Source organism: Curcuma longa, unplaced genomic scaffold (genome assembly GCF_044706935.1).
Source record: "Curcuma longa cultivar G26 ecotype Majalengka, Jawa Barat unplaced genomic scaffold, ITB_CL_G26_1.1 contig_22887, whole genome shotgun sequence".
NCBI classification, from domain to species: Eukaryota; Viridiplantae; Streptophyta; class Magnoliopsida; order Zingiberales; family Zingiberaceae; genus Curcuma; species Curcuma longa.
In genome coordinates, this window is record NW_027432031.1 from 1 (window position 1) to 15,530 (window position 15,530).

General features: G+C 36.3%; 2 protein-coding genes and 1 non-coding gene across 4 annotated transcripts; 2 read left to right on the top strand and 1 right to left on the bottom strand.

Moving 5' to 3' along the window:
* The first annotated feature begins 258 nt into the window (after positions 1-258).
* Positions 259-15,228, top strand: LOC141818005 (mitochondrial import inner membrane translocase subunit TIM14-3-like). Of its 2 annotated transcripts, XM_074705608.1 has the most exons (5): positions 259-395; positions 532-588; positions 12,077-12,133; positions 14,718-14,896; positions 14,983-15,228. In XM_074705608.1, the coding sequence occupies exons 3-5, from the start codon at positions 12,131-12,133 to the stop codon at positions 15,137-15,139; spliced, it is 339 nt and encodes a 112-aa protein (XP_074561709.1). In that variant the 5' UTR covers positions 259-395; positions 532-588; positions 12,077-12,130; the 3' UTR covers positions 15,140-15,228. The 2 variants fall into 2 exon arrangements, with proteins under 2 accessions (XP_074561709.1, XP_074561708.1); XM_074705607.1 differs by lacking the exons at positions 259-395; positions 532-588 and adding an exon at positions 11,863-11,939.
* LOC141818003 (mitochondrial import inner membrane translocase subunit TIM14-3-like) lies at positions 3,189-3,610 on the top strand (the record flags this gene model as incomplete). Its single annotated transcript, XM_074705606.1, has 2 exons — positions 3,189-3,367; positions 3,454-3,610. Coding segments are annotated over 2 exons (336 nt in total), but the record flags the coding sequence as incomplete, so codon positions are not given.
* Positions 10,798-10,873, bottom strand: TRNAE-UUC (transfer RNA glutamic acid (anticodon UUC)). Its single transcript has one exon. It is a non-coding gene; the product is annotated as a tRNA-Glu (tRNA).
* Positions 15,229-15,530: the final 302 nt, after the last annotated feature.

Sequence of the window (15,530 nt, forward strand, 5' to 3'; positions counted from 1 at the left end):
CAATTTTACTCACAACCGTTATACAAGTCTAAACTCACCCAATTTAATTTCAAAAACAAGCTTAGAATTCTAAATATTTATATTAAATTTTAATTTTAATGATAAAAAATATGATTTTAGAATCGACTACCGTTAGGCCAATTTAGACCGGGCCGGACCCGGTAACGGCTTCTTATGCCGAGCCGACCCGGTCCGGCCCGGCCGGGAGAGCAAGGAAGCCGCCGCCCGCACCGACAACGGCGATACACCGCCCTTTTTGTTTCTTGTAGCCCAAGCCATGGGAATCCATATAAATCCCAATCCCGCTCCCTCTTCCTCGCCGCTCACCTCCTCCTCCCTTGCTCCTTAATCTCTGCTCCGAAGAACGCAACTCTTTTGCCCTAAGTTCATCTCAGGTACTTCAACCACTCTGCCCTCGAATTTGCCTTGTCAGATGTCGTTTCCATGGGGAAAAACGTGCCTTTTAGTTTAGGGTATGAGTTCTGATCAAATCCCTACCTTGTCTGTTTTTTTTTTTGGTGCATGAAGCAGTGAGATTGCTTGGATTTGGATAGATTGGCTGGATATCTCAGTGCTGTGATCTTAATGGTACGTAATGATTCCAATGTTTAGTTAATCTTTTTTAAATGCTCGTTCCGAATTTTGCTTAGTTAGTGATATCTTGGCCTGCAAAGTTTGAATGTTTTTTTTTTTCCATTGTTGATGAATGGTGGAGATGTTATGACAAGATGCCAATTTATTTGATGAATTTTGAGCTCTTTGTTTTGACGTCCCAATGAACGATGGTAAACGAAGAGGATAAAGCACATTTTCTTTTTTTGATGAATAGCTTTGATTAGCTTTTTGTCTAGCTTTGGATGGATGAGTTACAAAGTATGGACATCACTTCAATATCAATGTTTCCTCTATTCCCCAAAGGAAATAAAGAGAAAAAAATAATATCGTTCGATTTGTCACTTTTAAGACTTGTAAAAGTTTAGATTCTATTTACCCGGAAGGAAGGATAGGGGACGACTAGTTCATGGAAATCTTTATTCATCGGCTCCAAATTTCAGTAGTAAGAAGTCTCCTTTCCTCTCAATGTGTTCACCTAGTTTTAGGCAGGTGAACACTGCGCCCATTGAAGTAGAGATGAGAATTGGTGTTATGTTATGTTAATCAATTCATAAACAAGTTGTGTTTTTATAAGGTGTATGAACTAAATTTTCTAAAAAGTTAGGTTATATGATATAAAGGCTATATATGTTTTTAAAATAAATTATCTTTGTAAATTGGTCAATTCATATCAACCCATTTATATGTTAGGATTATGCCATATCACTTTAGGATTTTGTCTCTACTAATTGTGTTTCAGATTAGATTAGATTGACTCATGTGTAATATTGTCGACTCTAAAAAAGGATGGAAAAAATGATCATTCTGCCTAACATGACGAGTTCTAATGTGAGAAGTGGGGGGCATTAGGTATTGGATGAGGTTAGCATCAAGTGAGGTCGTGGCGGGTGGCCGATGGTGAGGCGACATGATTACTTATGAGGCAATATGGCAAGTTGAAGTAGGCAAGGATAAAAAATACGGCAAGTTGTAGTAGGCTGGGGCAATGTGGTAAGGTGAAGTGGGTGTCGAAGAAGCTGAGTGTAAACTTGTGCCTTTACTCTCTCCTCTTTTCTTATCTCCTTTGTGTCGAGGTAGAGGGGGTAATAGGAGTGAGGACTAAGGAAGAGGAAGTAAGTAGGAACCATAATTTGTATTCCTTCTTTCTCTCATCTCTTTCATCTCCCTCTCCTATCCTCAGTTTTCATAATTGAAAACTTTTAGAATTCATTAGTAAATATATCTACACTTGTTATTAGAACTTTGTAGAATCCAAAGTCTCTTTGATCAAATGAATTTTCTCTCATTGTTTAAGCATATACAATCTTGTATACCTTTTCATGTCATTCACAATAACGCAACCATGATTGCAGAAACTATCGGAACTCCAAATATTCAGTTTTGTTTGGGGAAAAGGAGCATTAATATTGCCTTGAAGTTTCATTAACTATTAGACTGTCCCTGTAGATATGACAGTATAAAATAGTCCAATACTTTACTAGTGTTCAGTACAACTCTTTTGCTACATTCCATTTATTTGTCTATTTGTCAACATTTTCCTATTTTTCATTCTAATCCATTGGAGAGTTGAGGATTCTAACTTAAATAGTTGCTTTTGAGAGTGCTAATTACCATCTCCAACTTGGTCTTTCTCATGAACCAGCATAATAGGAGCTATATCTATTACCAGCATAAATCGAAGTGTATGGTTGATCAATAGATATCGGTGATTCTGATCCTAGTTCTCGCCTATAATGATATAAACATGGTAATTTTTGCCGGTTGCTTTAGCCTTTATGGTTCAAAGATAGTCTCTTGTAGCTTAAAGAGTCGGATAAATTGAAATTGTAATATTCCAAAGTTTAGAAGTGAGATCTCTCATATTAATTTCATGCTTGACTACCGTTACAGTAAGTTATTTCAAGAAATTTTAATAGGACCATAAGTGAACTAAACGTTTGTGAGCAAGTTTAGTGTTCTGCTTGATAACAACTAGATATATCTATTCAACGTACACAAGATCAATTAAATGAATAATCTTGAACAACTTATTAACTAAATGAATAAGTTTGAACACGTGTTTAGCTTCTTAATGTTCATAATAAAGATTGTGAATTGGTTGTGACTACAAAGTTTGTGAATCATATTCATCAACAAAGTTCTTATCAAACATGTAAATAGACAAACAAGTAGTTCTCAAAACGAACAAATAAACTTGTAATATCAAGCTCACTAATCAATCAAACAAGTTAAAAATATAAAAGTTTCAAATATCTAAATAAATCAAACTTAAGTTAAATTTGAACAAAGCTCAAGTTCGTCAAAAGAAACCAAATAACTATTTCGATGACTTACTTCATTTTAGGCTTGGCTTGATTTGGCTCTATTATCTTATCAAATAAGTTTGAAATAAGTTTGAGCAATACCAAGTTTGGCATGACTTGGTTCATTTACAACCCTAAGATTTAGTATTGCTGAAGATCTTGAGCATTTATAATTCTTGATTTCTTCTTTTTGAATCCCAATTTCTATCTAATAGTATCCATGATATGGTTCATCTGTGATGCTTTCATGACGTCCTTTCATCACTACAGACAACTCCTTTAATTGCAAGTCTAACAGTGGCTGCTGCTGCGATGGGAGGTCGATACATGATTCAGGCATGGCAGGCATTTAAAGCTCGCCCTATTGTTCCTCGAGTCCGTAGGTTCTATCCCGGCGGTTTCGAGCAGCAGATGACGAAGCGAGAAGCCTCATTGATTCTTGGCGTGAGGTATGTCCAACTTTGGTTTCTCTAACAGAATGCTGTCTGTCTCATCGGTTGCTTCTTACGCAAACTTGGACTTGGACTTGTCGCAGAGAGCATTCTCCGCTGGACAAGATCAAGGAGGCTCACAGGAGAGTGATGGTGGCGAACCACCCGGATAGCGGAGGAAGCCATTACCTCGCTTCGAAGATCAACGAGGCCAAGGACATGTTGGCGGGTAAATTGAGAGGTGGTTCATCCGTGTTTTGATTTCTTCAGTGAGCACGATTCATAGATATGATGAATCTGACACTCCATAAGAGTGTTCCAGCTTCTTACAAAGGACTAACTAACTAACTACATTCTCTGACCTTGACGACGACTTTATTTTTCAATTTCTTGGAACAATTGAGATGATTCAGTCTCTATTTTGTAAGAATTAGGTTTTACCCATTATGAAACACATGGAAATAATATTGTAATTGTTGGTGTTAATTCTTAGTTTATTCTCGAGAAGAGGTAATTTGTTGAGTGGTGCCCATTATTAAACGGAGAATGATACATAGCCTTAGGATGGGTTGTCAATGTATCAATGAATATGATTTTGGTTAAATTTTTTGTAAAAATCAAAAGCATCTCTGATTATCAAAATGGGTGTTAAATTTTTTAAAAAAATAAATAAATAGTGCTTAATATTTTTTATTTCAATTGAAATATTATTATAGTAGCTATATAGTGATAGTAATCATTGTAATGTATTAAAAATAAATTAATTTAATTTAGTTTAAAAAATATTTATTTTAATATATAATAACTAGCCTTATATATTATAATTGTTATACAAGTATGCGATAAGAATATTAAATAGTTATCATTTAATAGTAATTATGATAACTCAGTAAGAAAAATTAAAATAGCTATTTTAAGTTTAAAAATGGTTTGTTTGATAGAAGTGGGCTCCGAGGAATTTAGTGGATCCAGCGCACACCGGCCTGTTATCCTTCCACCGTTGAAAGCGGATGGGTCTAATTGCTCTGTGAAACCAGCCTGATCAATTGCCCTTCACATTATGACCCGGATGAAGCGAGCCTACGCCCAATTATACCGGCTCACAATCAACTTGGACCGGACAGGCCAGTGATCGTACGGTGAGTCCACGTATCCAAACCCAACGACATCATCCAAACCATTCATCGCCCCCGCTTGGGTCACAAGCCGCCGCAACACGGCTCGGCAATCAAGACGCAAATGAGAATTACTATACCTAGTAGAAGCTAATCGGCGATCGGAAGACGAATCCTAATAGGTAACCAACTATTTACCTCCTCACAGAGTTCCACCTTTTGCAGAAGAGATAGAATGATGTGGGACTAAAAGAGTTCCCTTTGGACGGAAGATGCGATCTTGCTTCCAGGCGGCGAGCGCGAGATGGTCTGTGGTGGCGTTGGCCTTGGCGGTGGCTGCGCAGTCTTCTATTGCCACCGCGGGCGGCGGGGGAGGAAGACTAGAAGCGGAAGCCAGGAAAAGAAGCAAGCCGCTGCTCTCTTTCCCCCTTTCGTCCTCTCGCTGCCTGCGATTTTTCTTGTCGACAAAATCACGCGAAGATTGAAGAAGCTACAAACAACCTCTCCACTAGGTTGCATTTGCAGATTAACTGAATGAGATTATTCTTAGTCCTCTCCTACTTAATTAATTCTTGTATTCCGCTTATGTTGTTTCTTGACATATTGTGATCGATATAACATAATCTCTGTAATTTGTTTGATTAAATCTGTGTGTGTTCTGGTGTTATTCATATTGCAAAGTAGACCCGAGAGTCAAAGAAGTAGGTTGAGTTAATTTAGAATATTTATTAAACGGAGAACGATCCAAAGGATAAAGGACAGATTGTCAAGACAATCTATCAGTGAATGATTTTTAATTTTATTTTTTTTGTTTTTACAAAAATCAAAAGCATCTCTAATTATTATTAATGATATCGTTGGTATCTAACCCAATGCTAGATCAGTAGAATAGGTTATGTTCCTGATTCGTTTCTGGGTGCGCAGCTTCTTCTCAGCACTTCACTTGAGCGAGCTTGGGTGGAGAGAAAGATGTGAAGCTTCCGGGGCCTGCGAACACAACAATATGAGTAGGAAGGTCAGGGGTTGTCCCAGCGCGACCACTCCGATGCTTAAGTTAGTTCAGGGAGAAAGAAGCGAGAATGAAAAAAGAGAATTTGTGAGATTGCATACCTCCCTTTAGCACAGAACTAACATTTTATATGAATCGAAGACGTGATGTCGTGTCACAGATGTGACTGAAGTCTCATCACCGTTATGAATGTGTCAGAAGGTATGGTATAGTTAGCGCATATGTCTCATCGCTGACTTGTATTTAAGAGGGTCATGTCACCACGCACGTTTGTCAGAGCATTGCCATGATGAGTTGCAGAGGTGGCAGGAGGACATTCACAACCGTACGATGGGGGAGTGGTCTTTGGGAAAAAAAGAGAAGCCCGCATTGGCCCAAGGCAGAACGGTGAAGCCGGCGTACCTTACGTCCGAATGGATCGACTCGGCTCGGGACCGGGGTGCCGGGATCCGGCTCGATCGGGGCTCCGTTGTTGGATCAGGTTGGACCAGCTAGAGGGGGTGAATAGACGGTTAATGAATTTAGCACTCGTCTCTTTAATAAAAAACTTGGTTGCAACTGGATCGTTGCTTCCAAGGCGGTTAATGCTCACTCAGAACTCCTTTAGGCGGAGAAGCCTTTACAGTTGTAGCACAGAGACTTAGCTAGAAGAAAGAATACAAAGCAATTGATGATCTAACTCTAAAACTCTAAGTCTATTTATAGGTTAAGAGAACAAATCCTAATCGTAGATCGTAGATAGGTTTTGCTCTTAACCATTGATCTGTAGATGAGATCTTCATCGTTGGTCTTTGATAAGCTTGATTTGTAGCTGTTGATTAAATAAGGATAAACTTTATCTTTAATAAAAGATAAAGAGAATTATCCTTAGTAATAATTAAGTATTTATCTTTGTATAATAAAAGATAAAAACTTAATTATCTTTTCTTTTTTTTTTCTTCAAAAGTCACGTCCAAGTTTTAGTCTTTTCGCTGGTCAAATTCAGCGGTCAAAGTCAACGGTCAAAGTCAATAGTTTGACTTTTGTTGACTTTTTGTTGAATCGTCGGTTGGGTGATTTCTGGCCAACCGGAGTTAGGCTCACCCGAACCCGACTCCGGCCTTTCGCCCTTCGAGCGTGCTTCCTCCCGGCTTCTCGTCTCTTGGACGTCGCGTACGTCCTTCTCGTTCCACCGGCGTACTCTTCCGCAGCTTTCGCGTCCCTCGAATTGCACCAAGCCCGTCGGCTCACTTCCCCGCGCAACCCTTCTCGTCCGCTACGTCTTACGCTCGACTTCCTCCGTACCTAAGCTCCTGCGCACTTAGCAGAGGGATTAACAAAACACAAGACCTAACTTAACCTGGTCGATCACATCAAAACTAACCAGGGCACCAACATCCGTGACGCTCTAAGCCCAACTTGAGGATCCGGCTCAGTTCGGTACCAAGTAGTCGAGAGGATGCGTCTCAATCTGGTTACGGCTCCGTTGGAGAGGTACTGCCATCGAGTCCTACCCGATTCCCCTAACTCGGCCTGCAAGACTAGACTCGGGGATGAGGTGCCAGAAGATTCGGCCCGGTTGTGGGCTCTGTGACGCTTTGGGCCAGACCCGATTGGCTGCTCTCAGATTTGACTAACCGCGACCCACTCCTTACGACCATAACAGTCTACATCATCCAGTCGACGACAACCCAAGCTTGAGTGCATGGGAGTATTTCGAGTCCAAATGGATTGAACTTTAGAGTAGGGCTTAGTGATCGAGCACCACGGAAGTCGAGTGGTGGAGCGCTTGAGTGGCAATTGTCAAATGTCCTAGGAGAGAGTGGTCGAGCACCTTTAGTCTTGATCATCGAGTGGCAACTATCAAGTGGGTTACGCTCTTGATTGTCTGAGAGTGTGAATATAATTAGAGCTCGAATAATTATCAACGGTCAATATTGAAAGGATATCATCAAGGTCTACTTCTTTTACGGTAGGACATCAACCGTTCGAATACTACCCTATCTCGGATTAATGAATGAGTGTTATTTGTTTTAAAAAAATAGAATTTAATATTTTTTATTTTAAAAATACTTTTATTTCAAATTGAAATATTATTACAGTATACCTATATAGTGACTACTGTTTTAAAACTATGTATTAAAATAAATAAATTTAATTTAGTTAAAAATATTATTAATAAAAAATTTATAAATATTTTTAATTATATTAAAATAATTTTGATTGAGTTAATACAAAAATTAATATTAAAAAACAATATATATTATTTTTATTAAGTTAAACTTTAAAAAAATTTACAAAAATCAAAAGCATATCTAATTATTGGACACAAATCAAAAAGGAAATTAGGTAAACCGTCGAAAGAGCATTTTTTTAAAAAAAATAAATAAATAAGACGCCCATGAAATATTTTATATCTAAAATATCATTTATTCTTACTCGGTAGCGCTACACCATATAGTAACTAAGGAATTTATTACAATTTAAAAAATTAACTATTTTATTTTAATCAAAATTACTATAGATAAAATATTATTATATTAAACATACTATTTATTAATTTATTTAAAAATATTTAAATTTTATCAAAATTATTTTAAAATAATTATAGAAGTTATTAAATAGCTAATACATGATTATGATTATAGTTAAACTTTAAAGCATAAATTCTAAATTCTAAAATTTAAATACTATTATATCAAAATAAAATTTAATAACTTTATCAAAATTATTTAAACTTTATCAAAATTATTTTAAATTGATCAAAATTAATTTAAAATAGTTATAAAATTACTAAATAATTGCTACACATCTATAATCAAACCTTAAATCTTGAATACTATTATATTAAAATATTACTTATAAAAGTTATTTAAATTTTATTAAAATCATTTTAAAATAATTGTGAAAGCTACTAGACATAATTATAGCTAAATCTTAAATTATAAATATTAAATCATAAATTTTATTATATTAAAATATTTTTTAATAACTTATTTAAACTTATCGATATCCACTTTAAATTGATCAAAATTATTTTTTAACTGTAGAAATTATTAAATAGTTAATACAATACTATAACAGTGTGATTAACTGCTATAATAATATTAAAAATAAAAATATTCTCTATGATGGAATTCTCTTTTGATTTTTTATTTGAAAAAAATATCTTTTTCTTGATTTACTTAATTTGGAACGATCTTTTGATTTTGCCCCTAATTATTAGAATGGGTGTTTTTTGTAAAAAAATAAATAATGCTTAATATATTTTTATTTTAAAATACTCTTATTTCAATTGAAATATTGTTATATTATATATATAGGAACTACTGTTTTACTATGTATTAAAATAAAATAATTTAATTTTACTATTTTTAAAATGTTTTAAATTATATTAAAGTAATTTTGATTAAGTTAGTAAAAAAAGTTTAATATAAAACTATAATATATATTGTTTTTATTAAGTTAAACTTTGCAAATTATTTACTTTAATATATAATAACTAGCTCTATATATTATAACTGATATTTTTGAAATAAAAAATATGGCAAATTTATCTATGGAGAAGTAATTAATGGATAAAAATAAAATTTATAGTTTAGAAAAATGATTTGTTTGATAGACGTGGGCTCCCAGGACTTTAGTGGATGCACTGTACAGCGGCCTGTTATCTTTCCACCGTTGAAAGCGGGTGGGCCTGATTGCTCTGTGAAACCAGCCTGATCAATTACCCTCCACATTATGACCCGGGCGAACAGGGCCTACGCCCCATTATACCGGCTCACAATCAACTTGGAACAGACAGGCCAATGATCATACGGTGAGTCCACGCCTCGAAACCGATCGGCATCATCCAAACCATTCATTGCCCCCGCATGGGTCACAAGCTGCCGCTACACAGCTCGGCGATCGAGGCCCACAGGAGAACCAATATAACGAGTATCCTAAAATGATTATAGAACGATGTGGGACTAAAAGAGTTAGCTTTGGGATGAACTCTCGCTTCGCGCCGGCGAGCGCGAGATGGTGAGCGGTGGCGCTGGCCTTGACGGCGGCGGCACCGTCGTTGATTGCCACCGCGGGCGGCGGGGGAGTAAGGTTAGAAGTGGAATGCAAGGGAAAGAGCAGGCCGCTGCTCTCTTCCCCCTTTCGTCCTCTCGCTGTCTGCGATTTCTCTTGTCGACAAAAACACGCGAAGGTTGAAGAAGCTACAAACAACCTCTCCACCAGCTTTCATTTGCAGATTAACTGAATGAGATTATTCTTAATCCTCTCCAACTTAATTCATTTCAACCTGTGTATTGTGATTGGTTGTTCATATTGCAAAGTAGAACTGAGAATTGAAGTACTTTTTAGAAGATGATTATTTCCATAAAGCAGTTTAATCCCGCAGATACACGTATTTCCAAGTTTAAAGTATAATCTTTGTTTTTGGTTCATGGAGACTTAAATTACATAGGCAGATTTGAGCGGAGAGAGAGGAATGAATTACCACTTTGGTTTCAATGAAAGGATCACGTTGAAGTCAAATATTGAAATAGTGTGGCAGTAACATGGTTGTTTGTTTGAGTACCATCCTTTGGCATAAGATCTATGTCGCTAGTTCTTTTGTAATTCTCTCTTCTATTTGTCTGTTTTTCATTATGATATTTTTTTTGAATTTTTTCAGTTGAAAGAATCTGAAGAAAAGGTTAAGAACCTCTCACAGGAACGAGAGCTGCTGCTAAAGCAGAGAGAATCTGCTCTTCAGGAAACACGCCACTTGTGGCGTTCTGAGCTTGCAAAGGCTAGGGAACGCGCTGTGGTATTAGAAGCAGCTGTTGTGAGAGCTGAAGAAAGAGCCAGAATAGCAGAGGTGGATTCTGAAGCCAGAGTAAAGGATGCTGTAGAAAAAACATTAGCAGCCATAAAACAAAAAGAGGATCTCCTGGCTCTTGTTCATAGGTTGCAATCACAAGTACAAGAGGTATTACACCAATTTTTTTTTATTCTTTAGGAGTATTTCATATTCTCCATAAATCTGGTGATAGAGTTCAAAATTTAATAAGATTAGGTCAAAAATATAATCTTACAATTACAAAAAATTGAAATTGTAAGATTATAATTATATTCATTATTTGTTATTTTATATATTTTAGCTTTAGTTCCATCTGTTTATAATAAGTTTCTTTTAAAAAAAAATATTTTCAGTGGTTGATTGGAAAATTTTATATATATATAAATATATGAACAGTTAGATATCCAAGTAGAAAAAACTGGTATTATGGAATGGACAATAAATAATATTAATTTATGTGCTCAAAACAAAATATATATTAATAAATTTAATAGCAAAGTAAAAATATTTCCATTGCCGGGATTTATGAACCCGGGTCGCCTGGGTGAAAGCCAGGTATCCTAACCGGACTAGACGACAATGGAAGTGTTGTGAGATGCCTTCAATAATTTTATTTAATTATATTCTTTGACTGTTTGTTAATATTAAAATCAATGGCTTATTCAATAAAAATAATAATAATAATAAGCCAAAATCCAAAATAATCATTTCTTTTATTATCATAATGTGTGTTGTGTGTTATATTTTTGAAAGGTATAAAAGGCCGCATAGTAATTTTAACTAAAATTATTAGATGATTTTAAATTCGCTCATTTTTTAAAATATATATTTTATTCCTTGAAAACACATGCTTTTTATCAAAATTTGAGTATTTTTTATAATGGCCAATGGTGTCCATTTCCCAAATAAATCCTATGACCTTTAAAACTATACTATAATTTTCCCATTTAAAGTTTGAGTTCTAAAAGTTCATCCAACAATTTTACTCACGATTGTTATACAAGTCTAAATTCACCCAATTTAATTTCACAAACAAGCTTAGAATTCTAAATATTTATATTAAAATTTAATTTTAATGATAAAAAATATGATTTTAGAATCGACTATCGTTAGGCCAATTTAGACCGGGCCGGACCCGGTAACGGCTTCTTATGGCCGACCCGACCCGGTTCGGCCCCGCCGGGAGAGCAAAGAAGCCACCGCCCGCACCGACACCGGCGATACACCGCCCTTTTTGTTTCTTGTTTTTTCTTTTTTTGATTTACAAGGGGTATGGGCAGCTAGCACCAACTAGTCCCCTTGGCTGACCGGCCTTGCCCCACGGCCTTCAACGAGAGTCCCCACCGGCCAGCCAGGAGGATTCACTGGCACCTACATTCCAGTCCATTATTAAATTGGGATCCACGTGCCCGACCAGCACAACCGACTGCCACGCCCCAGGCACGCGTCCCGGAGGACGAACCGTGACCTATGGAGAGGGAATGCGGTTACCACACGCCCTGGGCCCCTTTTTGTTTCTTGTAGCCCAAGCCATGGGAATCCATATAAATCCGGATCCCTCTCCCTCTTCCTCGCCGCTCACCTCCTCCTCCCTTGCTCCGTAATCTCTGCTCCGAAGAACGCAACTCTTTCGCCCTAAGTTCATCTCAGGTACTTCAACCACTCTGCCCTCGAATTTGCCTTGTCAGATGTCGTTTCCATGGTGAAAAAACGTGCCTTTTAGTTTAGGGTATGAGTTCTGATCAAATGCCTACCTTGTCTGTTTTTTTTTTGGGTGCATGAAGCAGTGAGATTGCTTGGATTTGGATAGATTGGTTGGATATCTCAGTGCTGTGATCTTAATGGTACGTAATGATTCCAATGTTTAGTTAATCTTTTTTAAATGCTCGTTGCAGGTTTTCCGAATTTTGCTTAGTTAGTGATATTTTGACCTGCAAAGTTTGAACTTTTTTTTTTTTCCATTGGTGATGAATGGTAGAGATGTTATGACAAGATACCAATTTATTTGATGAATTTTGAGCTCTTTGTTTTGACGTCCCAATGAACGATGGTAAACGAAGAGGATAAAGCACATTTTCTTTTTATGATGAATAGCTTTGATTAGCTTTTTGTCTAGCTTTCGATGGATGAGTTACAAAGTATGGACATCACTTCAATATCAATGTTTCCTCTATTCCCCAAACGAAATAAAGAGAGAAAAAAATATCGTTCGATTTGTCACTTTTAAGACTTATAAAAGTTTAGATTCTATTTACCCGGAAGGAAGGATAGGGGAGGTCTAGTTCATGGAAATCTTCATTCATCGGCTCCAAATTTCAGTAGTAAGAAGTCTCCTCTCCTCTCAACGTGTTCACTTAGTTTTAGCCAGGTGAACACTGAACACTGCGACCATTGAAGTAGAGATGAGAATTGGTGTTATGTTGTGTTAATCAATTCATAAACAAGTTGTGTTTTTATAAGGTGTATGAACTAAATTTTCTAAAAAGTTAGGTTATATGATATAAAGGCTATATATGTTTTTAAAATAAATTATCTTTGTAAATTGGTCAATTCATATCAACCCATTTATATGTTAGGATTATGCCATATCACTTTAGGATTTTGTTTCTACTAATTGTGTTTTGGATTAGATTAGATTGACTCATGTGTAATATTGTCGACTCTAAAAAAGGAAGGAAAAAATGATCATTCTCCCTAACATGACGAGTTCTAATGTGAGAAGTGGGGCATTAGGCATTGGATGAGGTTGGCATCAAGTGAGGTCGTGACGGGTGACCGATGGGGAGGCGACACGATAACTCATGAGGCAATGTGGCAAGTTGAAGTAGGCAAGGCAATGTGGCAAGTTGTAGTAGGCTGGGGCAATGTGGTAAGGTGAAGTGGGCGTCGGAGAAGCTGAGTGTAAACTTGTGCCTTTACTTTCTCCTCTTTTCTTATCTCCTTTGTGTCGAGGTAGAGGGGGTAAGTAGGAGTGAGGACTGAGGAAGAGGAAGTAAGTAGGAACCGTAATTTTTATTCCTTCTTTCTCTAATCTCTTTCCTCTCTCTCTTCTATCCTCACAGTTTTTGTACATGAAGAATTTTAGAATTCATTAGTAAATATATCTACATTTATTATTGGAACTTTGTAGAATCCAAAGTCTCTATGATCAAATGTATTTTCTCTCATTGTTTAAGCATATACAATCTTGTATCCCTTTTCATGTCATTCACAATAACACAACCCTGATTGCAGAAACTATTGAACTCCAAATATTCAGTTTTGTTTGGGAAAAAGGAGCATTAATATTGTCTTTCATTAACTATTAGACTGTCCCTGTAGATATGATAGTATGAAATAGTCCAATACTTTACTAGTGTTCAGTACAGCTCTTTTGCTGCATTCCATTTATTTGTCTATTTGTCAACATTTGCCCTTTTTTCATTCCAATCCATTGGAGAGTTGAGGATTCTAACTTAAATAGTTGTTTTTGAGAGTGCTAATTACCATCTCCAACTTGGTCTTTCTCATGAACCAGCATTATAATAGCTATATCTGTTACTAACATAAACTGAAGTATATGATTGATCAATAGATATCGGTGATTCTGATCTTAGTTCTCTCCTATACCAGTTGCTTTAGCCTTTATGGTTCAAAGATGGCCTCTTGTAGCTTAAAGAGTCAGATGAATTGAAATTGTAATATTCCAAAGTTTAGAAGTGAGATCTCTCATACTGATTTCATGCTTGAATACCATTACAATAAGTTATTTTCGAGAAATTTTAGTAGGACCGTAAGTGAACTAAATGTTTGTGAGCAAATTTAGTGTTCAGCTTGGTAAGAGCTGGATATATCTATTCCATATATACAAGATCAATTAAATGAACAATCTTGAACAACTTATTAATTAAATGAACAAGTTTGAACACGTGTTTAGCTTCTTAATATTCATAATAAAGATTGTGAATTGGTTGTGAACAATGTCCACAAACAAAGTTTCTGGATCATGTTCATCAACAAAGTTCTTATCAAACATGTAAATAGACAAACAAGTAGTTTTCAAAATGAACAAATAACTAACTAATCAAATAAGTTTAAAATGTAAAAGTTTCAAACAAACTCAGGCTTGATAACATCTAAACAAACTAAATTTAAGTCAAGATTAAACAAAGCTAAAGCTTATAAAAAGAAACCAAATAACTGTTTCAATGGTTTACTTCGTTTTAGGCTTGGCATGATCTGATTCTATTACATTATCAAAAAAGTTTGAGCAATACAAAGTTTGGCATGACTTGGTTCATTTACAACCTTAAGATTTAGTATTGCTGAAGATCTTGAGCATTTATAATTCCTGATTTCTTCTTTTTGAATTCCAATTTCCATCTAATAGTTAGTATCCATGATATGGTTCATTTGTGATGCTTTCATGACATCCTTTCATCACTACAGACAATTCCTTTAATTGCAAGTCTAACTGTGGCTGCTGCTGCGATGGGAGGTCGATACATGATTCAGGCATGGCAGGCGTTTAAAGCTCGCCCTGTTGTTCCTCGAGTCCGTAGGTTCTATCCCGGAGGTTTCGAGCAGCAGATGACGAAGCGAGAAGCCTCATTGATTCTTGGCGTGAGGTATGTCCAACTCTGGTTCCTCTAACGGAATGCTATCTGTCTCATCTGTTCCTTCTTATGCAAACTTGGACTTGGACTTGTCGCAGAGAGCATTCTCCGCCGGACAAGATCAAGGAGGCTCACAGGAGAGTGATGGTGGCGAACCACCCGGACAGCGAAGGAAGCCATTACCTCGCTTCGAAGATCAATGAGGCCAAGGACATGCTGGCGGGTAAATTGAGAGGTGGTTCATCCGTGTTTTGATTTCTTTAGTGATCACAATTCACAGATATGATGAATTTGACGCTCCATAAGAGTACTGTTCCAGCTTTTACAAAGGACTAACTAACTAACTAACTACATTCTCTGACCTTAACAATTTTATTTTTCAATTTCTTGGAACAATTGAGATGATTCACAGAGTCCCATTTTGTAAGAATTGAGTTTTACTCACACATGGAAATAATATTGCAATTGTTAGTGTTAATTCTCAGTTTATTCTCGTGAAGAGGTAATTTGCTAAGTGATGCCCATTTATTAAACGGAGAATGATGCATAGGATTAGGATGGGTTATCAATTTATCAATGAATATGATTTTGGTTAAATTTTTTATAAAAATCAAAAGCATCTCTGATTATCAAAATGGGTGTTTTA